Raw genomic sequence first — 22,782 nt, forward strand, 5'->3', positions numbered from 1 at the left:
CTGGATGGCATTGCTGTGTTCCACTGGAGGGGGGGAGATCCTGGGAAGTGGGGGGCTGGCAATTAGGAGCCAACTTCCAATGTTGAAAGAATGCCGAGTCTGAAACCTGAGGTTGGAGGGAAGATGAGTAGGAATTCTGAATATGCCGTCTGCCTCAAGTGTGAGACCAGAGGTCAACTGGGATGTTTGTAGTATCATTAACTGTTCTTTCTGCAGTTTGATGACTTTTCCCGGGACTTGTGTGTCCAGGCTTTGCTGGATATCATGGACATGTTTTGTGACCGGCTGAGGTAATGGCAGGGCTTGTTAACTTCCGGTATTATCCTAGCGTAAAGGAGAAGCTCCAAGCATGTAGACTGAGGCCAACTCTGTGGGTTCCCACACTTCTTTCCCCTCTGCTCTTCTGCACCCACCCACCCCCATCCTTTTCTACTTAGTCCCTTGGGATAAAAGACCTCTTCTCTTTGGAGTAGCTCATTTGAAATCTTGTCCAGTGGAAGTTGGGGCTGTCTTCCCTAGGACTTTGCTAGCTTCCCAGTTCTCTTCCCTCATAGGGGCGTGCCAGCCACTCTGGGGAAGATTGGTGTGGGTCATATTTCAGCCTTTGGAGCCAAGACAGATTTTGCATCCTTTCCCGGTAGCTGTCATGGCAAAGCAGAGGAGTGCATCGGGCTGTGCCGGTCCCTTCTCAGCGCCCTCCACTGGCTGCTGCGCTGCACTGCAGCCTCTGCAGAGCGGCTCCGGGAGGGGCTGGAGGCCGGCACTCCAGCGGCTGGCGAGAAGCAGCTTGCCATGTGCCTGCAGCGCCTGGAGAAGACCCTCAGCAGCACCAAGAACCGGGCCCTGCTCCACATCGCCAAACTAGAGGAGGCCTGTATGTCCCCTGGTTCCCCTGAGCCCCACCTTCCACTGTTCCCATAGCTGGTTCTTTAATTGAAAGGGGAGAGGCAGGATGCCATCCCACTTCTTTCCAGGAGGATCTGAAATCATCCCACTTCCTTTTTTTTCTCCCCATAAGCATTGCATACATCCCAGGGACTTGGGCAGGGTGGCACCCGAGCCAATCAACCAACAGGTATTTACTGAGCATTATTGTATGCCCAGCACTGTGCCAGGTGCTGGGGATGGGGGGTGGGGGGCTACCAAAGGAGCATGTGGCAGGGTCCCTGCCCTCAACAAGCATACATGCTAGTGGGGAGCAAGACTAGTATGTGATAAACATGGATGAAGTTAGAGACAAGAGAAGTACACCATCCATCCTTGTGTTTGTCTCCGCGCTACTCATCTCCTGAAAGTAAATGACTCTTGTTTTTGAGTGTTGCCTAACATGTCCCTTTGAACATGGTACCTGTCTGCTATCAGGCCTGTTGTATCCTACACCGCTTGACTCAAGTGCAGATGTTAACTCTTGAACCCTCCAGAGCCTGAAGGAGATAGATCACCCGGTGGGAGGGAAGTACTGGTTTTCTGGACATGTTGCCCAAGACCACAGTCTTGTGGCTTGAGACCACCTAAGGATCTCTTGTTCTCCAGTAACAACAATGCTAGAATGGGTTACATCTAGGTCTTCAGGACATGTTTGGAGAACTTGTTATAGGATTAGTGTATTTGTTAACTTTTCAAAGTATGTTTTATTGCCTGTGAGAAGTCCAGAAAGATGACCTGTCTATAAAAATGGGCCTTGTTGACAGTATCTTACCTATCTTGAACACTTGACCAATGTTTAGTGGCTGAAAAGTGAATGAATATTTAACTTAATTTTAATGGATCTCAGGTCTTATTTTTTTGTTTCTTTTTCCCATGCCACATGGAGGTTAACGGGCTAGTTGGTGCCAGTATTCATCATCATTTAACCCTCTGGAGTTGTAACTAGGATAAGTGACTCATAATTAAGTGCTAAATAATGTAGCAGAGACCATGAGTTCAAGCATTTAGGAGGATAGGTTAGCGGGTTGGACCAGTTGGGTGTGTTGTCAAAGGATCCAGACATGAACAAAAGCTTGAGGAGAGTGGTTTGAGAGGTGGCGATGAGTTGGGGCACCACAGAGGGGGAGAGCCGTGAGAGCAAAGGCCTCGACAGGGTGTGGGTGAACCCAGAAGCCTGGTTAGGAATCTAGCTCGACTGGGGTAGAGAGTGATGGCCACTTGCAAGGCTGGCCACTCCTGATGCAATTTGTGGCCACCTCCCTGTTCCAGCCACTGGACTTCAACCCCCCTGTGCCTCTCTTTGCCACTGTCTGTGTTGAACTGTACCTAGGCTCTAAAGTCAGCCACGTGCATCCCCTAGAAGGCAGGCCTCTGGGAATAGTTTCTAGGGACTTTGGTGTTGGTGCTCACTCCCCTTCTAGAAACAGTGCATGCTGCCCTCAGGCCCCTGGCCTCCATGTCATCCTCAGGGGAAGCCTCTGTGCGTGGTTTTGAGGTCCCAGGGGGGCCAAAGTCGAGGAGCTCAGGGCCATTGTCTTCCTCTCTTCTTTTCCCATTGTGTGTCTGCATTTCCTTTTCTCTGCCAGCCTCCTGGACTGCCATTGAGCATTCTCTCTTGAAGCTTGGTGAAATCCTGGCCAGTCTCAGCAACCCCCAGCTCCGGAGCCAGGCTGAGCAGTGTGGCACACTCATTAGGAGGTACCAGGCTCCCAGGCTGATTGTAGTGGAAGGAGCGAGGAAAGGCCCTGGGTGTGGGTAGGGAGATGTGACCCCTGGCCCCCACCCTTCTGCTCACCTGCCCTCCAACTCTTTCTGTCTCCCATGTATCCGTTCCCTTCAGCATTCCCACAATGCTGGCTGTGCACTCTGAGCAGCTGCACAAGACTGGTTACCCCACAGTCCATGCGGTGGTCCTGCTCGAGGGCACCATGAACCTGACAGGCGAGACGCAGCCCCTGGTGGAACAGCTTATGATGGTGAAGCGCATGCAGGTTGGGGTTCCAGAGTTGTTTCTCTGCCAACATGTTGGGCTGGCCACTTGGGGGCAGTGGGGAGGATTCTTCTGGTACTTTTTGGGAGAACTGGGTTTCCTCTGATCATGGTGGAAAGCAGATGGCTGTCATACGTGGCAGTGCCATTTCGCCTGACATCTCTTGTTCTCACACTGGGGTTGGGGAGCACCCTTCGTACACAGTCTCTGAGCTTACCTGATCAGCTCCTGGCCTCCCCGGGGCCTTCAGAATGTGAAAGGGGATGGGCATCCTTTTAGGCTTCTCTCTTGGGTCTTCTCACAGCATATCCCCACCCCACTTTTTGTCCTGGAAATCTGGAAAGCTTGCTTCGTGGGGCTTATCGAGTCTCCTGAGGGTACAGAGGAGCTCAAGTGGACAGCTTTCACCTTCCTCAAGGTACCTGGGACAGGGGAGCAACAGAGAGCCGAGTCTAGAAATGGTTCTCAGGAAAAGCAGTGACACCCAGGATCTCTGTCCCGCATTTCTCCCCGCTGGCATTGTCTGCAGCCTGCCGGGTCCCCCAGCGCAAGTTCCCATCGATTCTTTTCTCTGAAAGTCCCAGGGCTATATTTAGCCTACTTGGCAGGCGCCCTCCGTCTTTTAGCACACAGGTGCTGTTTAGCTCAGTCATCAACCAGATTGGTGCAGGGCAGTTATGGGAGCCAGGGAAGTGGCCCCGGCCCTTGAATCGAGTTCCCTTTTGCTTGTGGCATTTCCTTGTGGAACCAGCAGAAGTGAGGGGTCCCTGTGTCCTGTAGACTGGGGGGCACCGGGCACTTGGATGGCTTTCAGCTTTCTCATTTGGCCCTAAGAGTGCTTTTATTTCCAGGGTGGGAGGGTTCCTGTCTCTCTACTCAGGGCAGGGGGATGGAGGGGATGCCGTTATTTCTGGGTGAGAGAAGAAATTCATCTTCCTGTTTTTCCTCTTGTCTCACCCTCTAGATTCCACAGGTTTTGGTTAAGTTGAAGAAATACTGTCACGGGGACAAGGTTGGTTGAAGAAATGAGATGGGGGAGGGGCACGGGAGCTGGTGAATCCTTGTTTCCACCCTGGAGACACAAGGGCAAGGGAAGGGCCAGCCGTGTGTTCTGGCCCCTGGGGGAAGGCTGGAAGCGTGTGGGCACCTGAGCATCACGCCCATCCTCCGCGAGGCGGCCAGGCCGCACCAGGGGCAAGGTTGCCCAAGGTGTCCCGGGGCCGGTGGAGGGCCATGGTGCTCTACACTCCTTCCTGTCATGTCACTGGAAGCCTGTGGTGGGTACAGCCGACTTGTCCGTGTTTATATCCAGTGGGGTGTCCTTTTAAGTCTGCATCACAGGCTGTGGGTGTAGTGGAGGACCTAGAAGCCAGATGGCACCTTCTGGGTCTTTGTAGGACTTCACCGAGGATGTCAATTGTGCTTTTGAGTTCCTGCTGAAGCTCACACCCTTGCTGGACAAAGCCGACCAGCGCTGCAAGTACGAGCTCCCCTGCTCACCCCCACTGCACCGGAACATGTTCTGGGCTCTCCCCCCTGCTCCTCTCAGGAGACTGTCTCCTGGTTTGCTCCCCTGGGCAGGAGGCGGCAGCCCTGTAGCTGCTGAGTGCCTGCGCCCCTCTAGCGTCCCTCAGGCACTCAAACATCCTTCATCCTGAAGGAGGGAGGACAGCAGGCCGGGGCCCATTGTTCCCACCCCTCAGTAACCCCTGCCCTGCTCCCCCGTCATCACCTTTTCCCCTCACAGCTGTGACTGTACAAAATTCCTACTCCAAGAATGTAGCAAGCAGGGGCTTCTGTCTGAAGCCAGCGTGACCAACCTCATGGCCAAGCGGTAAGTGTGCGCTCCCTTGGGCTGGCCCATGGGCCGCTTGCCCTCCTCCTCTCATGTTGAGTCCAGGCTTCCCGGTGCCTTTTTGCCTCCTGTCTAGAGTTCGGGTTGCAGGTGCCTGGGGCCAGGCCTAGGGATCCCAGGAACAGCAGATGCTGGTTTCTGCACCCTTAGGTGCTGCGCTTGAACTCCCACCCTCCTTTGCAAGCAAAGTAAAAATCCCAAATCTTCCTTTAATATGAAGTGAGCTTTCAAAATTGAAGTAACGATCAGTGAGAAGTTGAAGCAATCGTGGTCGTGAATATGCTTTCATAAAGATCACCCCGGCCACAAAGGTTCTCCTGGGCTCCCCACCTTCTCTGGGCCTTTGCTTCTGTAAGTCAGGAACTTACCTCTATTTCTTTTCCCTTCTCCAACTGCTTACGGCCGCAGGGCAGCAGACCGGGAACACGCGCCCCAGCTGAAATCCGGAGAAAATGCCAACATCCAGCCCAATCCTGGGCTGATCCTCCGGGCAGAGCCCACTGTCACAAATATCCTCAAGGTGAGTGTGCCCTTTCCTTGCCTCCAGGGTCACGACTTCCTTTTTTCCACTTTTGCTTCTACTTCCAGATAAATAAACGGAGGTCATAGACTTCTTTGTCTTCCGGCTTTTATACGTAGTTACTTTGGAGGTAGAGAAAGGGGGAAGGCGGGGAAGCTGCCATCGAAAATAACCTCTGTTGAGCTTGAGCATTACCTGTAAGCCAGGCACCCTGGTAGATGCTTTCACCTGCTCTTGCAGAAGCAATGGGGAATCTCATAGCAGTGACCTCACCCACCCCACCCCCACCATCACCACCATCACACCACCACCACCATGATCCCAGTTTAGTTGAGAGGGAAGGATTAGAGAGCAAGGATGGATTTGGGGAATGGTTTTCCAGAACAGAGTCAGAAAGATGTAGATCGAATTTCAGGTTGTGGTATCCCATTTAATGGAGACATACAGAGAGGGAGACTGTGGTTAGGCTGTATCTGGGGGGTGTTCAGTATTGTTCAGGACTTGATTTCCTGTCATATCCCCAGACGATGGATGCAGACCACTCCAAGTCCCCAGAGGGGCTGCTAGGAGTTCTGGGCCACATGCTGTCTGGGAAGAGTCTGGATCTGCTGCTGGCCGCTGCTGCTGCCACTGGGAAGCTTAAATCCTTCGCCCGGAAATTCATCAAGTGAGGAAGGCTGAGCCCCTGGCTAGGGTTGGGGAGGCATGTCTGAAGGAGGATGTAGCAGAATAGGGCAAGGAGCTGGAGTCTGGGTCTCCCTGGAGATGCCCAGGGCAAGGCAGGCCATCCCCACGGGAGACGCTGGGGGAAGGCCCAGGTCTCTGGATGTGAAGTGCTCTTTTCTCTGCAGCTGAGCATGTTGATGAGCTGAGAGGCATAAAATGGCAGGCGTGGAGGGATTCAGGTGCACCCAACCACTAAGAAGGAGTTCTCAAACTCTGTTGATTGTTTTGGTTGACCTGGAATTTGATATGTAGAACTTGGCTCCGTCCAGTGAGCCATTAACTGGGTCTTGGAAATCTTTTTTTTTTTTTTTTTTTTAAGATTTTTATTTTTAAGTAATCTCTACACTCAATGTGGGGCTTGACTCACAACAGTTGCATGCTCTTTTGACTGAGCCAGTCAGGTGCCCCGCCTTGGAAATCTTTTTTTTTTTTTTTTTTTTTGTTTTGTTTTGTTTTTTTGGAAATCTTTTAAAAACAGATAGGAAGAGTTCTTTTTTGTGTAGTGATGTTCATTTTAAGTGTAATCCCTAATTCAGACTCTAGTGACTGCTTTTCGGGACAGGTGTAGCCCCCTGACTCTGCCCTGCTTGGTGCAGCCTGTCTCCATTCCTCCCACAGTTTGAATGAATTCACGACACATGGCAATGAAGAACTTGGTAAGTCAGCTCTGTGCACCTCCAGACCCTGCACTGCAGGAGGGGTGGTGGAGGCAGAGAATAAGGGAGGGCAGAGGGCCTATTGCTTATCCTGGGGAGGCTGTTTTCTCCCCTGAACAATGACGGACTGAAGCTTTTGGGGAGCCTTGAAAGAGGGGAATGCTGGGAAAAGGATTCTTCCCAAACCACCTGTTTGTTTCTTGCTCTCCCCCTTTATGATTTGGTTGGGTACTGAGGAGAAGGAGGGTATCAGGAGTCTTTGATTCTAAGGAAGGGATGATGTTCCAATCGACACTCAAGAAAAGGATTCTGAGCCTCAGAGCTTTGAAGAAGCCACTTGATCACTGACCTTCCTTGAGGCAAATCCTGATCCCCTCCCAACCCAGACAAGGGCTTTGGGCCCTGCCCTAGGCAGTGGGGTCAGCCTTCTCATTCTTCATAGCCAAAGCAGCCTCAGTGCGCGCCTTGCTCTTTGACATCTCGTTCCTCATGTTGTGTCACGTGGCCCAGACCTATGGTTCAGAGGTGAGTGAGAGGAAAGCAGCCAGGATTAGGGGCACCAAGTGGGCGGGGAAAAGGGGAAGGAAACGGCCAATAACTAGGGGCCCCTCTCTCCCACTGGTCTCCTAAGCCAGTTGGTTCTGCTGGCTGCAGAACTCTGGTGCCCCCACCCCTGGTGGGTCAACGGATGCCCCCTTGGTCACATCCATAATCCTTCAGTGCGACCTCCACACCCACCACTAGGTGGCAGCATAGCCCCCTCATCTTTCTCCCTTAGACCAATTCATCTTTAGTTCTTCAGGCTGGAAAGTAGAAGCGGTGGGGTAGGAAACGGAGGGGCGGGGCACTGGCTGCTGATGCTCCCTTCCTTTCCCAGGTAATTCTGTCCGAGTCGAGCTCAGGAGCACAGGTGCCCTTCTTTGAGACATGGATGCAGACTTGCATGCCCGAGGAGGGCAAGATCCTAAACCCTGACCACCCCTGCTTTTGGCCCGACTCCACCAAAGTGGAATCCTTGGTGGCCTTGCTCAACAACTCTTCAGAGATGAAGCTGGTGTCAGTGGCCGGGTGCCCGGTCCAAGGGTGGTGGCGGGGGTAGGCCAAGACCCTCTGCCTCAGCCCATCCCACACTCCCCCGTGGTGATTTTCCTCTCACTCCCACCCCTTGCAGGCAGATGAAGTGGCATGAAGCCTGTCTGAGCATCTCAGCAGCCATCTTGGAGATCCTCAATGCCTGGGAGAACGGGGTCCTGGCCTTCGAGTCCATCCAGGTAGCCCCACCTTTCCAGCAGCCTTCTCTCCTCCCTGAGACACAGAGCCAGTCTTTGATAGCTTGTTACATTTTATAAGAACACGAAGACCCTTAATCCAGGAGCTCATGTTTGGATGTTGATCTTCCTTGTAATTATAGGTTTAGCCACTCCCTCCCACCCAGGCAACTTTGGAAAAAGCATATTTGTGGTGAAAAGAGGTGTGGGATGTGGTCCAGGACTCCACCTGCTGCACTTAGCTGCCCACAGAGGCTGGGGAAAGTGGTGGTCAGGGAGGGGAAGATAGTGGCCTCAGTCACCCTTTCCCCTCCCCCAGAAAATCACAGATAATATCAAGGGGAAGGTGTGCAGTCTGGCAGTGTGTGCTGTGGCTTGGCTTGTGGCCCACGTACGGATGCTGGGGCTGGATGAGCGTGAGAAGTCTCTGCAGATGATCCGCCAGCTGGCAGGGCCACTGTATAGTGAGAACACCCTGCAGTTCTACAATGAGAGGTCAGTAACCCGTCCGCTCGCTTCTGGAACTCTGTAGGCCTGTCGTGAGAAGCCAGCACCTCCAACAACCAATATCCCCCTCTTCTCTTACCTTCCCAAAACATGCTGCTCACTCACCCATGTTCTTATTTACGTGTTCACCCACTGACTCAGCAAGATTTAGTGTGTGTCTCTGCGCCTGGAGTGTTTATAATCCAGTACCTGCTGTGTCCCAGAAATACAGACCCCAAATAGCTATGATTCCTGTCTTCAAAGACCTCAAGATCTGGAGAACTAGCTTACCAGAAGAACAGAGTGGTTATCTTAGCTCTATCACTGTCTAGGAACTATGAACCCATCTGCAAAACTATAAGCCTTCAGCCTGCCTACCCTCGTCATCCCCCTATCTGGCTATCTTTTGTGACGTTGCCCTGCCTTGGCTTTTTAGAGGCTTGGAGGACCTCCCTGGTGACTTCAGACGTTGAGTTCAGTGGTGTTGGTTCCCCCTTCCGATAACCTTTTTTTAATATAATTGTGGTAAAAATGTAACCTAAAAAAATTTGTCTTAACTATTTTTAAGTATCTAGTTCAGCAGTGTTAGGTATTCACATTGTGGGGGGTGGGGGGTGGGGGTGGGGGGAGGGGGGCGGAACAGATCTGCAGAACCTTTCATCTTGTAAATCTGAGACTTTGTACCCATTATGTAACAACTCACCCTTTTCCCTCCCCCAGTTTCTGGTAACTACCATTCTACTTTGTTTCTATGAATTTGACTACTTTAGGTACCCCATGTGAGTGGAATCATACAGTGTTTGTCTTCTTGTGCCTGGCTTATTTCACTTAGCACAGTGTTCCCAAGGTTCATCCATGTCGTAGCACATGTCAGAATTCCCTTCAGAATAATATTCCATCATATGTATATGCCACATTTTGTTTATCCATTCGTCGGTTGATGGACGCTTGGGTAGCTTCGCCTCTTGGCTGTTGTGAACAGCGCTGCTATGGAATGGGCATGTACAAGCAGTAAGCTAGGAGAGAGGACTCACCAGGTGGCCCTCAGGATGCTCCTAGAGGGAGGAGGTGGAAACATTGAACCAAAACACGGTTGGAGAGGGTCTGTGTGATCACATCTTTTTTCCTCACATCATTCTCTATTCCTTTGTCCCTCACATCCATCCTCCCACAAGTAATGGAGGGTGTGCTCTGACGTAATCCATGCTAAGCACCCTGACTCCTATCTGGGTGAAGAATAGTCGGAAATCTGTGGGTGCATCATGCAGGTGGGAAAAAGTGGGCCTGAAAGTCCTAGCAGCTTTCCCAGAGCTGCCCAGCATTCCAGGAATAGTTAGCGCTCAGACTCCGGACTGCATTCACGGTTGAAAACTGTGTATGAGAAAATTCCTGGACATACTCTTCTATTTGCCCAGCTACCAAAGGCCGGGAAGAGTCTTGTGGGGCAGTCCTTGGGCCCTTATCCTGGAAGTAACAGTTTACTTTGGGAGGAGGCCAAGGCTGGGCAGGGACCCCCCCCCCCCCCCCCCAGCACTCAGCCCAAAGGGAAGTGATCATATTTATTTATGTCCAGGGATTGGCAGGGCCCCAGCTCTGGGGGATGGGGGAAGTTGGAGACAATGAAAAGAGAAAATAGGAATATATCGTTGGAATAACCTGGGGGAGGAGAGCACCCCCTCCACGCACAGGCTTTGGGCCCATCAGGTGAGAGGCCTCCCAGGAGCAGGACTGGTAGGGGCAGGTCTGCTAGGGCTTTGTGACTTCTTGTCTCCTCCCTCAGCATAGAATGGGGTTAGTTCCCCAGGAATATTTCCGTAACTCGAGTCCTGGGAAAAGTCTGGCCTGGATGTTTGCTCCACTCTTGAACCTGATATCGCCCGAACCTGAATCTCAGGTCCTCTCCCCCCTCCCCCAGGGTGGTGATCATGAGCTCGATCCTGGAGCACATGTGTGCTGACGTGCTGCAGCAGACAGCCACCCAGATCAAGTTCCCATCCACGGGCGTGGACACGATGCCCTACTGGAACCTGCTGCCCCCCAAGCGACCCATCAAGGAGGTGCTGACAGACATATTTGGCAAGGTGCTGGAGAAAGGATGGGTGGACAGCCGCTCCATCCACATCTTTGACACCCTGCTGCACATGGGAGGCGTCTACTGGTTCTGCAACAACCTGATTAAGGTACCTGGGGTGCAGCGGGTGTGGGCCAGACACCCACCCAGACCTAGGCTGGGGGAGCAGGTATCCTCGAGACTCAGGGAGACCTCTGAGAAAATACCTGGTAGCACCAAAGTCAGTCCTGTCCCTGCATTTCCCTGCACCCAGCCTGGTCAGCCGGGCTTCTCTGGGAGGCCTCTTAAGTGCTGTGAGAAGATTCCTTGGAACACAGAGGCAGGTCCTGGCCTCGGGGCTCCTGGGCTCTGAGGGAAGCCCCCTCTTCAGGGAGCTGTGGCCAGAGGCTGACGCGTAGTGAGGGATGGAGCAGTACCCGGGGCTTCCCCCTGTGTGCTCTCCCAGAGAACCCCGTGTTTGGAGCCCTCAGCTGCTAAATCTCCCTCCCCGGCCCCTCCAGGAGCTGTTGAAGGAGACGCGGAAGGAGCACACACTGCGGGCGGTGGAGCTGCTCTACTCCATCTTCTGTCTGGACATGCAGCAAGTGACCCTGGTCCTGCTGGGCCACATCCTGCCTGGCCTGCTCACCGATTCCTCTAAGTGGCACAGCCTCATGGACCCTCCTGGCACTGCGCTCGCCAAGTAGGATTCTCTCAGAGCCTCGAGTCCCCACAGCACGGGGCCCAGGGGGGCTGGGCCGTGGGGAAGCCCTGTCAGCTGGGGCCTGATCAGCACCGGCACGGAAACCCTCTCTGGGGCCGTCTGACTTTACCTTCCTTCCCTGGAACCCTTTGCCAGGTTGGCTGTCTGGTGTGCCCTGAGCTCCTATTCTTCCCACAAGGGACAGGCATCCTCGCGCCAGAAGAAGAGACACCGTGAAGACATCGAGGTAGGGCGCATTCATTCATGTGCTCAGAGGACATTTACTGGGCCTTCTGTGGTAAGAGACACCTTCCCTGGGTGGCTGCGTCAGGGCTCAGTTGGCCGAGCGTCTGTAAGGGTGACTGTGTGAGGGGGTCTGTCACTAGGGCTGTGGGAGGGTAAGGGAAGCTGGTCCTGCTGGAGATGCCGGCTGAGGCCTATGGGGAGCTGACTCTTCCTCACTCCTATGTGAGCTGCAGCTCTCCTCCCTGATGACAGGGAATTTGGGGACTCAAGGGTGTAAAAGTGACTCTCCTGCCCTCCAGGATTATATCAGTCTCTTCCCCTTGGATGACATGCAGCCCTCGAAGCTGATGCGACTGCTCAGCTCCAATGAGGAAGACGCCAACGTCCTTTCGAGTCCCAGTGAGTCCCAGTGAGCGTGCGGACGGGGCTGGGCGGGCTGCTCCTTGCCTGGGAACTCACCCCCTCCTGGGAAAGTTGCTTGGTGTGGTCCGTGGCTGCCGCATATCTGCGGGTCAGAGAGAGTGTGGGGGAAGTTTGTCTCATCCCGCTCCCCACTGCGCGCTGTTTTCTACCTGCCGAGAGCCCAGGGTCGTTGGGGACCTCTTCCGAAGGACTGATGCTCTTCTGCCCAGACCCCAGCCCAGCCCCGCATGCACCACTGTCCCTTCCCCATGCCTTACTCACCACAAGTGAGTTCACTGCCTCAGGCACAGTCTGTGCCATTGACTCACCAGCTCTGGCCTTCCTTCCCCTGAAACGGCCCTTGAGGCCTGGGCTGGGACACGGGGCTGCTCCCCACTCTTCCTGCCTGAAGAGCACCCCTTCCCCTCCAGGCCCCCTTTTCCAAGGGCTTCTCCTGTGGCACTTAATTTTTCCTGTTTCCAGAGATTTCTCTGGAGTCTAGACATTTCTCTAAGGCCTTTTAGGGATAAAATCACCAACTGTGCACTTGGGCAGAGGAAAGATGTTGAGGTCGCCACCTACAAACCCTGTGACCTTTGGCCACTCAGCAAACCTGAGTCTTGGTTTCTTTGTAAAAAGGGATTGCGAGGATTAAGTGGCCTGATCCACGCGCAGGCCGCAGATGGGCGCCTGGCGGTGTTCACCAAATGTACTCTCTCCTCTCCCTGTGGGATGTCTGTATTCGGGGCCCCTCTGTGACTCTGGATCCAGGACCTTTCCCGGGCAGGCCCTCCATGCCTGACGAGTGAGGGCATCCCCTGGGAAGGGGGGTTTTGAACGCAGGAGGCCTTTTCCTCAGGCCCCCTCTGCCTGGCCCCACAGCCGACCGCTCCATGAGCAGCTCCCTGTCAGCCTCCCAGCTCCACACGGTTAACATGAGAGACCCGCTGAACCGAGTCCTGGGTGAGTCCTCCCACTGCGCTGCAGCCGGAGGGGTCCTCCTGGTGTCCCTTCACTCCTGCTATGTTGCCCCATCTCCCCGGCCGCTGGCTCTCCCGTCACCCCCAGACTCCCATTTAGTCCCTCTTCACTCGTTTTCCTTTCACGCTTCCTCTTTTGGACGCCCCCATTTGGGGGGCATCCTGAGCACTTCTTTCCTTTTGCTTTCTGGTGCCACCACCACCTCCCAGCCTGACTCCTCTCAGCCCCTTCTCACGGAGTGCTCACTCTCCCCCCATCCCGCACAGCCAACCTGTTCCTGCTCATTTCCTCCATCCTGGGCTCGAGGACCGCCGGCCCGCACACCCAGTTTGTGCAGTGGTTCATGGAAGAGTGTGTGGACTGCCTGGAGCAGGGCAGCCGCGGCAGCATCCTGCAGTTCATGCCCTTTACCACCGTGAGTGCTTCGTCTCCAGGCCCGGCCGGTCCCCACCTTCAGGCTCAGATGGGGCAGCGAGTCTTAGTGGAAGCCTGGGGTTCAGTGACAGCCGTCAGAGTAGGAGGGGCCTCCTTCCTCCCAGGACACCGGGGCCACCACCAGGTAGCCCCAGTGAGCGGCCGTTTGTCCGTCTGTGGCAGGTATCAGAACTGGTGAAGGTGTCAGCCATGTCCAGCCCCAAGGTGGTTCTGGCCATCACGGACCTCAGCCTGTCTCTGGGTCGCCAGGTGGCTGCCAAGGCCATTGCTGCACTCTGAGAGGCTTGGAGTGGCTGCAGGGGTCAGCCGGGGGGGGCCACGGCTCCAGGCGCCTCAGAGGGGAACAGTGAGGAAAGATGAGACATCATTGCTCATATCCACGTGATGTAAGAACCCTTTGTCATTTCCAGATCATTCCCCTACTCTTGACATCTGACCTCTAAGACGTCTCCCAGTTTCTTTCTTTCATAATTTCCTCTCCCTCTGCCAGCACCTGAAGAATGTGAGCAGCCTGGCTCTTAGCCCAGGGCCCTCCACACCCCACACCCCTGCCCTGCCTGCCCACCCCCCCCCCCCACTTCCAACAGTAGATGTACCTCTGAGGAATTTTTACAGGTGCAGAGTGTATATATACATATATTTTTGTAACACATGAGGGAAGTTCACCTCAGCTCATTTGTAAATAAAGATCTTTGTGGGTCCCTGTGTGACTCCAAGTGGTATCAGTGTTTGTCCCACTGGGGCAGGGAACATCTTCTTGGAATCCCATATACTGTGCCCCAGGCAGAGACTCAGTCCTGTGGCTGAGGAGGTCTGGGCTCAGGTTCCTGTGTTTGTCCACTCAGCAGGGGCAGGCCTTCCCTTCCTCAGACATGCACTGGGCGATAAGGAGTCAACACACGCCCGCCGCCTGCCCCCACACCCCAAAGTCAGACTTAACTCTGAAAAGGGAGAGCTTTTGGCTAAAGGCCCCACTGTCCTGTCCTGATGCTCTCCCACTAGGCCCAGCCCCACCCAGAGTCTGACTGGCCTGGAGTTTGATCTGTGCTTTCCAAAAGAGGACTGGGGGGTGAGGGCAGGATCTGTTTAACCCTTGCTTGTCTTCTCCACACATCTCAAGCCCCGATTTCTTCAGGACCAAGCAGAGAGGGAGGGCTCTGAGCCACGTGGCTGGGGACTCTGGCTCTGCTCAGCCAGACCTTTCTTTTTTTTAATTTTTCTTGAGTGTTTATTTTGACAGAGTGGCCCCGCTCAGCCAGACCTTTCTTTTTTTTTTCTTTTTCTTTTTCTTTAGTGTTTATTTTGACAGAGTGTGTGCACATGTGCACATGAGTGGGGACAGAGGATCTGAAGCGGGCTCTGCTGACAGCAGAGAGCCCAGTGTAGGGCTCGAACTCACAAACTGTGAGATCTTGACCTGAGCTGAAGTCGGACGCTTAACCAACCAACTGAGCCACCCAGGTGCCCCCATCCTTTCTAAGGAGCCAGATGGGGAAGGGAAGTGAAAGATGCTCGAGGAGCCAAGGGGAAGCATTGAGATGGGGGACTGGGGACCGGTTGGCCATCTAAACTTTCCTGAGTCTGGTGGAGGCACCCTGGAACCACATGCATCTTCAGCTGAGGACACAGGATTGCTTCCAACCTGCGGTGTGAAGCAGCCCCTCCAATCTCTGCATCTCTCTCTCTCTCTCTCTCTCTCTCTCTCACACACACACACACACACACACACACCTGCCCACTCACCCTGTGAACTCAACAGCCCCTGAGGCTGAGACCAGCAGAGAAGTGGCAGCTGACCTGAGTTGCTCCCTGTCAGATCAGAGGCAGAACTTGAGGGAGAGAAGTACAGGGCCGGGAATTTGAGTTCTGACCCAGGTTGTCACCCTGAATTCAGATCCTAATCTGTAAAAGGCACTTACTCTGTCGTTGTGGGCAGCTGTGAGTGTGGATGGGCTGGAGTTTATGGAAGATGATAAACTGACCAGCTCTGTGCAGACATTAAATCCTCCCCTGCTTTGGGCCAGTGTCTGTCTATGTCTGGACTACTAAGACTCCCCAATCCCACGTTCTCTCCCAGTATGGTTGTCCATCTGCCTTCTGTCTTCCCACTAGGCTGTGGCTCCTTGAGGCCAGGGACCATACGTGCCTTGCCCACTGCTGTGTCCCTAGCACTTGGCTCAGTGCCTGCACAGAGCAGGTACAAGAGAAATCCATGCTAAAGGCGTGAATGTTGATGAGCTAGAGGACGGCCCTCTTCCTCCCTGCACCTCCTCTTTCCCTCCCTCTGGCCTCACCCCCCACTCAGCCCTCCCCCACCCAATCCCTGGCTGGGCACCAGCTGGACTCAAGAAAGAGGAAGAACGTTTACTGGAGACAAACAAAACACTTTATTATCACAGTTTGGCTACAGTGAGAAAGTGGGGGCAGAGGTGGAGGGTGAAGAGTTGAACATTTCTCTCACTGCATCACACAGGCCCCGCACTCCCAGTCCCCCTCCAGCGAGGCCAGTAAGTGACTCTCTGCCCGGCCCTTGAGGAGTCAGAATCCTGACCCTGGTGAGGGTGGGGCAGACATTAGGAGCCTGCCATTGTCGCTACGAGGCATCCAGAAAGATGAGAAATGTCAGCCATGTCTGGGCTCCCCATACTGGAAGTCAAAATATTCCCCAAAACATCTTGAAAACTAGATTCCCCAGCGAATTCGTGGGACCCCAGGGTCAAGCTTTCCGGCTCTGGCTGCCTCTGCGGGCTTAGTGTAGGGAAGGGGACGTGAGAAGCAAGGCCTAGCCCACCTGGCATGCGCCAGCCACTTCGGTGAGGCCAGAGCGAGGGAGGACCCGGTAGGGGAACACTGCTGTTTAAATATTAAACAGGGTTGTCTTGTCTCCCACTTGGGAGACTTCCTGATGCTTCCGAGGGCCTCAAGGTGGGTACCCTTGGGCTAAGGGGTTCACTGGGGTTCTTCCCAGTGCCCACCACAGAGCCAGGCCAGGGAGCAGTCATAGAAATCAATACGTGGTATTTACCTATCCGCCTCCCAGTCCCGGGGACAGATTTTCTCCCTGCTACAAGCAGGAGAATGAAACTCAGAGGTGGCAGGAAGGACCCAAGAGTCCAGGGCTCCTTTCTGCTCTTTCTTGTCTTTAAATATTAGGTTTAAATAAGCATAAATATTAAATAAAGATAAATACACTCGTGAGGGAGGGTTTTTCAGGGCTTGGAGAAGTGGCGCAGAGCACGGTATGCCACCTCCAGGAAGCTCTGCAGGTTGGAGGCAACCAGGGTGCCTCCTGCCCGGCGCTGGAAGGCCGAGGTGAAGGTTGGCATGGTGCCCTGGGTGGGCGGCACTGCAGGGGCCATCCCAACGTCTTCCATCTGTGGGGGGGGGGGAAAGATGAGATCAGCAACCAGGCAGGCCCTGCTGCAAGCACATTATTAAATGAGGAAACGCAAAAGGCTGATGGGCTGTGGAAGATCACACGGTTAATGGTGGGGCCAGGCCTTGAACCCAGGTCTGTTTCAAGGTCCGGTGATCTGTCTCCCGCCCTCATCTAGAGAGTGGGGAAGGGCCAGCAGCGAGGGGAGCCTGGGATGAAGTGGTAGCTCCTTATACACATGCCTGGGAGTGCTCCCATCCCGTTCCTAAAGAAGTGGGATACCCAAGCCTTCAGCCCAGTCTTTGGGGACCAGCTCAGTCCAGGCCCCGAACACTTGCCATTCCCAGCGAGGCTCTCACCTGCTGCCAGATGTTGATAGCAAAGTCGGTGATGTCCAGCTGCAGCATGTCCAGGGTGGGGGCTAACTCGGGGGATATCCCTGCCAGGGCCTGCAGGAGGCCCTGGTAGAGGAAGAGGCCACTGTGGAGTTGACGCAGGCAGCCCGTCTGCGGGACAGAGTAGGGCGTCAGAGGTTGCTGCCCGGGATGCTCCTTTCGGGGCCCCAGATTGGAGCCTGGAGATCCAGGGAGACTTCCAGACCATCCTTCCCTCCCCTCATCGCCCTCCTCCCGTCCAGAAACTCACCAGCTGCAGGGCCTGGCTGGAGCAGCTGCTCAGGGGAGCCTGGGGGATGCCCAGAGCGTGCCCAAGCAGCACCAGCTCCTCAGGGTGGCACAGCTTGTGGGTGGTGCACTGGGGATAGGAAGGATGCTGAGTGAGGGGGTCTTGATGGGGCTGGGCTGCTTCTGCTTCCCGAGTCCAAGTCCTCCCCGTTTCTCCAAGATCTTCCCCTCCCTCCTGGTCCTGCCAGGCTGCTCAGCCCCATTCTGCCCTCCACTGTGATTCCAGGCAGCCGCTCCGAGAGCACCAAGAGCACCGTCCCCGCGACGTTCTCTCCCCCCAGTTCCTGGCCAGCCTTCCGTGGCTCCACCTCTCCCTAATTTTCTCCCCGTTCCCGCTGGGTCTCTCCTCTCCCATGTCCCTCCCTGATGATGTCTTCCTAGTATTCCCGTCCCCTCCCTCAGCTCTTGTCCCTTCCTCCCTCCATGCAGCCCTCTGGGTCTTCTTTCCTCCACCACCCCTCTCCAGCATCTTTGTCCCCTCCTGGCCTCTCACTCACCAGCCTCTCTTGCAGCGCTGTGCCATCAGCCTGGACCTTCCTCACTTGTTCTAAGCACTTGAGCAGGAAGCTCTGGGGCAGGGAGCTGGTAGGGCCCAAGGGGGTGGCTTCTTGCACCATCCAGAGTGCGCTGTGCCACAGCAGCAGCTGCAGGGCTGAGGGCAGATAGGGGCTCAGGAGACATGCTGTCCACTCCCGCCAGGGTCCCTTTCCAGGGCCCAGGTTCCCCCAGCCCCTCTACTACTCCATCCTCCCTCCCTGGGGCTGGGACACTCACCGGTCAGCTTCATGGGGCTCTGGGCAGCAGGCTTAGCAGGAGGTCTGGGTGGGTCTGCAGGCTCTGGGCTCTGGCAGGGATCAGCTCCAGAGGGCCTTTATACGTAAGCCCATGGAGGCCTGGAAGGAAATTACCTGGTGCTACGACTAAGGCTTAGTAATAACTTTATGCAAATTTGGCGTTCAGGACAATGCAGGGGGGCTGGGACAAAAAGCTGTTTGCGAAAGTTTTGTGAAATTGTGGAATCTCTGATCCTTCTTTGACGTCCAGTCCCCTTCAAACTCCCTTCCTCCCCTTAGCCCCACCCAGGCCCGAATTGCCCCAGGGTGTTTGATCAGAACCGCTGAACAAAGGCTGAGCCACCGATAAAAGCCCTGGAGGCTGGAGGCTGGTCAGACTGGGGAAGAGGCCAGCCTCTGGGCAGCCCCTCCCTCCCTCCCTCCCCTGGATCTGCTGGAGCAGTCCCCTGGCACTCTCCCTTGGGATTCTCAAGCCACCTGCTCCCTAGGCCCCAAATTTTGGGAGGGAAGAAGCTAGTTTTACCCCCCAAACTCCCAGGAGGCTGCCTTCCTGAGTGCCCTCCTGATGGGCCAGGGGCCTGAGATAGGGACATTGGGGTCTTGCCTCCCATCTCCACCCCACACTTTGATGGGCATCATCCCAGGCTCCTGTCGCAAACTGGTTAGCTGGGAACCCCCCAATCCCCCTCCATGACTCATTCCTTTAAGCCCCCGGAATCCTGGCAGAAACCAGAGGAAACCGGATGTCTGTCCCAAATGAAGCAAGACCTTTGAGGCTCTGAGTCTCTTGGTTCACCTGACCCTGCCCTTCCTCCTCCTCCCGCACTATGCCTCCCTCCAATGGTGTCCACCAGCGCTTTGGAATTGGGGGCATCTGTGACACATGGCTTCCCAGGCCAGGTTCACTGCCAGTCAGAGTGTGTGCTGCCCTGAGCTGGAGAAAGGCTGGGAGTGAGAAAGAAGAAGCTGCCCCAGCCTCAAATCCTAGAGCCAGGCAAGTCTTGGAGTCTGTTCTGACCCCAGTGAACCGGCGCCAGAGAGGAAAGTGCCTTGCCCAAGGTCATGGATAGCAGAGTCAGACTCACAGTTAGTCTAGGCCTCTGCCTCAGGCTTGAGGGTTTCCCACAGGACTTGGGGCCTGACCGACCACACCCAAGGCTGTCACTTTCTGTCCCAATTTACCTCACCTCAGGCCAAGGAACAGATTTCTTTGGATGAGGAGTAGGTGTGTCTGCCTGGGTGAGGCCACCTCTGGGGCTGGGGTGCCCCCTGGTGGCCACCGCTGGCAGGGACTTCACGTGCCGATCTGTTCACATCCTGCCTCTGGTCTCCTGTCCACCTCAGGCTAGGCAGTTGGCAACCAAGCACTGACTGAGACCAGGTGTATGCCCAGCTCTGTGGGAGCAGAGGGGTGGGTTTAGAACTGTGGAGGTCAGGAGACTCATTTGCAAAACGTGCCCCTTTACCGTCCCCCAAAGAATCTCCAGAGGGCCCAGCTGGCTTCAGATGTTGTGCCGCACACTCTCCATACGTTATTGAGTGTATTCCTTTCAACAAGCCCAGGAGGAAGGTACTAGAACCATTTCCCCTTTTACAGAAGATGAATATGACCTTGAAGAGGTTAAGTAACCTACCCAAGTAGCAGAACCAAGGTCTGCCCTGTGCCACAGTCTTAAACTCTTAACCATGGAATCTTTTTTTTAAACCTTACTTATACTGAGAGAGAGTGAGAGCGAGAGCGAGAGCAAGAGAGCACGTGCAAGTGTAGGAGTAGAGCAGAGAGAGAGGGAGAGAGAGAGAGAATCCCAAGCAGTCTCCACACTGTCAGCCTGGAGCTTGATGTGGGTCTTGATCTCACAAACTGAGATCATGACCTGAGCTGAAGTCAAACACATAACCAACTGAGCCACCCAGTGCCTCAACCATCAAATCTCTTAATCAATGTTTGGACTTCCTCACCTGTGGCCAGGAAGTTCTAGACCCAGACTCCTGTCTTTATCGACAGTCCAAGTGTGTAGGGTGTTTGGTTGGGTGGCCAGAATGGTGAGAGGGCTCAAAGATCACAATTTGAAGAAAACAGGCTGTTTTGATTGGGGAATCAAAGGAGGGGGTTGTTGCCTGGTCTCAAGGGCTGGACGTGGGACAGGGAGTGAAAGCCACAGCCGGCTAGTTTCCAGATCAACAGAAGTGACTAGCGGTCACAAGTGTTAGAAAATGGAGCGGGCGGCTTCCAGAGGAAGTGGGTGGCCCATCCCAGGAAGTGTTCTGGCATCCATTCCACAGGGAGAAAATCCAAATGTTGGCTGGCAATCATTGGGTACCTCTTATCTATCAGGTACCTTCCATTACACTTTTGTCATTTCATCCTACAAATCAAGTGGAAGGATGTGGATTATTCTCATTATAGACAAGGGACAGCCTCAGACAAGTGAAGGGTCTTGCCCAAGATCACAGAACTGGTCAGGCGGTGGAGCCAGGCAGGATTTGCAGTCAGGCTTCCCTGTTGTTCCCATTACACTACCTTCCTGTTCAGATAAGCTGTACCTCTTGGAAAATGGCTCAGTCCAGACTTCGGCCTTACCCATGGGAGAATAAAGACCAGGTAGAGAGCCAGGGCTAGTTACTGGCCATGACGCACAGGCTGAGCTGGACCAAAACGATCTTGGGGCAAAGGGCCTGGCTCTGGAGACCCTTAGCTGTCATTCAGCCTTCCAGCTTCCAAAGGCTTTCCCTGGTGTTTCTTAATGGCCAGAACTGGCCAGCAACTTCCCCTCATGCTTCCTGTTTTCATCTGGTGCTGGACTTGGAGCATCTTTCTAAGGGCTGTGGAGTGACTCATTTGTTGCAGACTCGGCCTGTGAGCCAATTTATGTACACCTCGTGTCAAGAAGGGGTTTTACGTTTTTAAATGGATGGGCAACAAAAGAATATTTCATAACATGTATACATCATATGAAATTCAAACTCCAGTGTTCTTGAATAATTTCTTTACATATTATTTATAGCTGCTCTGAAGGGCAGAAGTGAATAGTTGTGACAGACTGTATGGCTCACGAGCCTAAAAAATGTGCTATCTGGCCCTTTGAGAAAAGGTTGCAAACCATGTGCACAGTGCCTATGTGCTAGGAGACACACAGTGATGTCCTCTGTGGCACTGTTAATATTAAACCAGTGCACACCAGTAGGGGAAGGGCTAAATAAACCGTGGTCCATCCATACCACATAGGCTTCCTTCCCCCCGAGCCCCTCACGGAATGAAAACTCAGTGAGGAAAGGAATTTATTGCTCTTAATAAAGCTGAATTGCTTTATTTAGCTGTTTCCCAGTGCCTAGGACAGTGCTGTGCATGGTATCACCACTAGATCTCAAAACCAATGGCGAGTGAAAAGAGCAAGTTACATTCATGTGATACATCATTTAAAAGATTTAAAAACACACAAAAATGCTGCAGCAACTTCTTACTCAACACGTTTCTGGAGGCAAGGGAAACAAAAGCGAAAATGAAGTACTGGGACCTCATCAAAATAAAAAGCTTCTTCACAGCAAAGGAAACAATCAGCAAAACTAAAAGGCAACCGACAGAATGGGAGAAGATATTTGCAAACGACATATCAGATAAAGGGTTAGTATCCAAAATCTACAAAGAACTTATCAAACTCAACACCAAAAAACAAATAATCCAGTGAAGAAATGGGCAAAAGACATGAATAGACACTTCTCCAAAGAAGACATCCAGATGGCCAACCGACACATGAAAAAATGCTCAACATCACTCATCATCAGGGACATACAAATCGAAACCACAATGAGATACCACCTCACACCTGTCAGAATGGCTAACACTAACAACTCAGGCAACAACAGGTGTTGGCGAGGATGCAGAGAAAGAGGATCTCTTTCGCATTGTTGGTGGGAATGCAAGCTGGTGCAGCCACTCTGGAAAACAGTATGGAGGTTCCTCAGAAAACTAAAAATAGACCTACTCTACGACCCAGCAATTGCACTACTAGGTTATTTATCCAAGGGATACAGATGTGCTGTTTCGAAGGGACACATGCACCCCAATGTTTATAGCAGCACTATCAACAATAGTCAAAGTATGGAAAGAGCCCAAATGTCCATGGATAGATGGATGGGTAAAGAAGATGTGTATACACACACACACACACACACACACACACACACGCAATGGAGTATTACTCAGCAATCAAAAAGAATGAAATCTTGCCACTTGCAACTACGTGGATGGAGCTGGAGGGTATTATGCTAAGTGAAATTAGTCAGAGAAAGACAAAAAATCATGACTTCACTCATGAGGACTTTAAGAGACAAAACAGATGAACATAAGGGAAGGGAAACAAAAATAGTATAAAAACAGGGAGGGGGACAAAACAGAAGAGACTCATAAATATGGAGAACTGATGGTTACTGGAGGGGTTGTGGGAGGGGGCATGGGCTAAATGGGTGAGGGGCACTAAGGAATCTACTCCTGAAATCATTGTTGCACTATATGCTAACTAATTTGGATGTAAGTTAAAAAAAATAAAAAATAAAATAAAACCACAAAAAATACTGTATTTTGTAGAAGATAAAGTACAAAAACAGAAAGCTGGAAGGCTACTTACGGACTTCATCAGAGCGGCTGCCTCTAGGGAAGTAAGGGAAGGGCCTGGGAAAGAAACAA

At 53.4% G+C, this 22,782-nt stretch overlaps 2 protein-coding genes and 1 non-coding gene across 8 annotated transcripts in view; 2 read left to right on the forward strand and 1 right to left on the reverse strand.

The window, feature by feature from the left end:
- MED24 (mediator complex subunit 24) overlaps positions 1-13,955 on the forward strand; it is a 31,878-nt gene extending 17,923 nt beyond the window's left edge. For 3 of the 6 annotated variants that reach the window (XM_047845524.1, XM_047845523.1, XM_047845522.1), the window contains exons 5-27: positions 217-290; positions 642-874; positions 1,019-1,075; positions 2,514-2,625; positions 2,768-2,918; positions 3,222-3,335; positions 3,882-3,929; positions 4,315-4,397; positions 4,665-4,751; positions 5,181-5,292; positions 5,817-5,959; positions 6,637-6,674; positions 7,117-7,199; positions 7,552-7,730; positions 7,846-7,945; positions 8,262-8,437; positions 10,344-10,608; positions 11,000-11,181; positions 11,338-11,428; positions 11,727-11,826; positions 12,712-12,792; positions 13,077-13,225; positions 13,408-13,955. In XM_047845524.1, coding sequence (XP_047701480.1) covers positions 217-290; positions 642-874; positions 1,019-1,075; positions 2,514-2,625; positions 2,768-2,918; positions 3,222-3,335; positions 3,882-3,929; positions 4,315-4,397; positions 4,665-4,751; positions 5,181-5,292; positions 5,817-5,959; positions 6,637-6,674; positions 7,117-7,199; positions 7,552-7,730; positions 7,846-7,945; positions 8,262-8,437; positions 10,344-10,608; positions 11,000-11,181; positions 11,338-11,428; positions 11,727-11,826; positions 12,712-12,792; positions 13,077-13,225; positions 13,408-13,524 — 2,775 coding nt within the window. In that variant the 3' untranslated portion in view covers positions 13,525-13,955. Of the gene's footprint in view, positions 1-216; positions 291-641; positions 875-1,018; positions 1,076-2,513; positions 2,626-2,767; positions 2,919-3,221; positions 3,336-3,881; positions 3,930-4,314; positions 4,398-4,664; positions 4,752-5,180; positions 5,293-5,816; positions 5,960-6,636; positions 6,675-7,116; positions 7,200-7,551; positions 7,731-7,845; positions 7,946-8,261; positions 8,438-10,343; positions 10,609-10,999; positions 11,182-11,337; positions 11,429-11,726; positions 11,827-12,688; positions 12,793-13,076; positions 13,226-13,407 lie in introns of those variants that run through there. The other 3 variants (XR_007149408.1, XM_047845526.1, XM_047845525.1) reach the window with 3 other exon arrangements.
- Positions 6,935-7,038, forward strand: LOC125158740 (small nucleolar RNA SNORD124). Its single transcript, XR_007149473.1, has one exon. It is a non-coding gene; the product is annotated as a small nucleolar RNA SNORD124 (small nucleolar RNA).
- Positions 13,956-15,460: 1,505 nt separating the features above from the next.
- CSF3 (colony stimulating factor 3) lies at positions 15,461-19,756 on the reverse strand. Its single transcript, XM_047845531.1, has 6 exons — positions 19,286-19,756; positions 18,079-18,197; positions 17,802-17,956; positions 17,267-17,374; positions 16,981-17,127; positions 15,461-16,619 (listed from the first exon to the last, which is right to left on the reverse strand). Exons 2-6 carry the CDS (start codon positions 18,089-18,091, stop codon positions 16,455-16,457), a joined length of 588 nt encoding a protein of 195 aa, XP_047701487.1. The 5' UTR covers positions 18,092-18,197; positions 19,286-19,756; the 3' UTR covers positions 15,461-16,454.
- Between the last annotated feature and the right edge of the window lie 3,026 nt (positions 19,757-22,782).

Source organism: Prionailurus viverrinus, unplaced genomic scaffold, assembly GCF_022837055.1.
Source record: "Prionailurus viverrinus isolate Anna unplaced genomic scaffold, UM_Priviv_1.0 scaffold_35, whole genome shotgun sequence".
Lineage (NCBI taxonomy): Eukaryota > Metazoa > Chordata > Mammalia > Carnivora > Felidae > Prionailurus > Prionailurus viverrinus.

Coding starts and splice junctions, on each gene's coding strand:
- CSF3 (XM_047845531.1), bottom strand. Junction 17,375..17,801: donor CAGCGCTGCAAGAGAGGCTG/GTGAGTGAGAGG, acceptor TCCTATCCCCAG/TGCACCACCCACAAGCTGTG. Junction 16,620..16,980: donor CTATCAACATCTGGCAGCAG/GTGAGAGCCTCG, acceptor CCCCCCCCACAG/ATGGAAGACGTTGGGATGGC.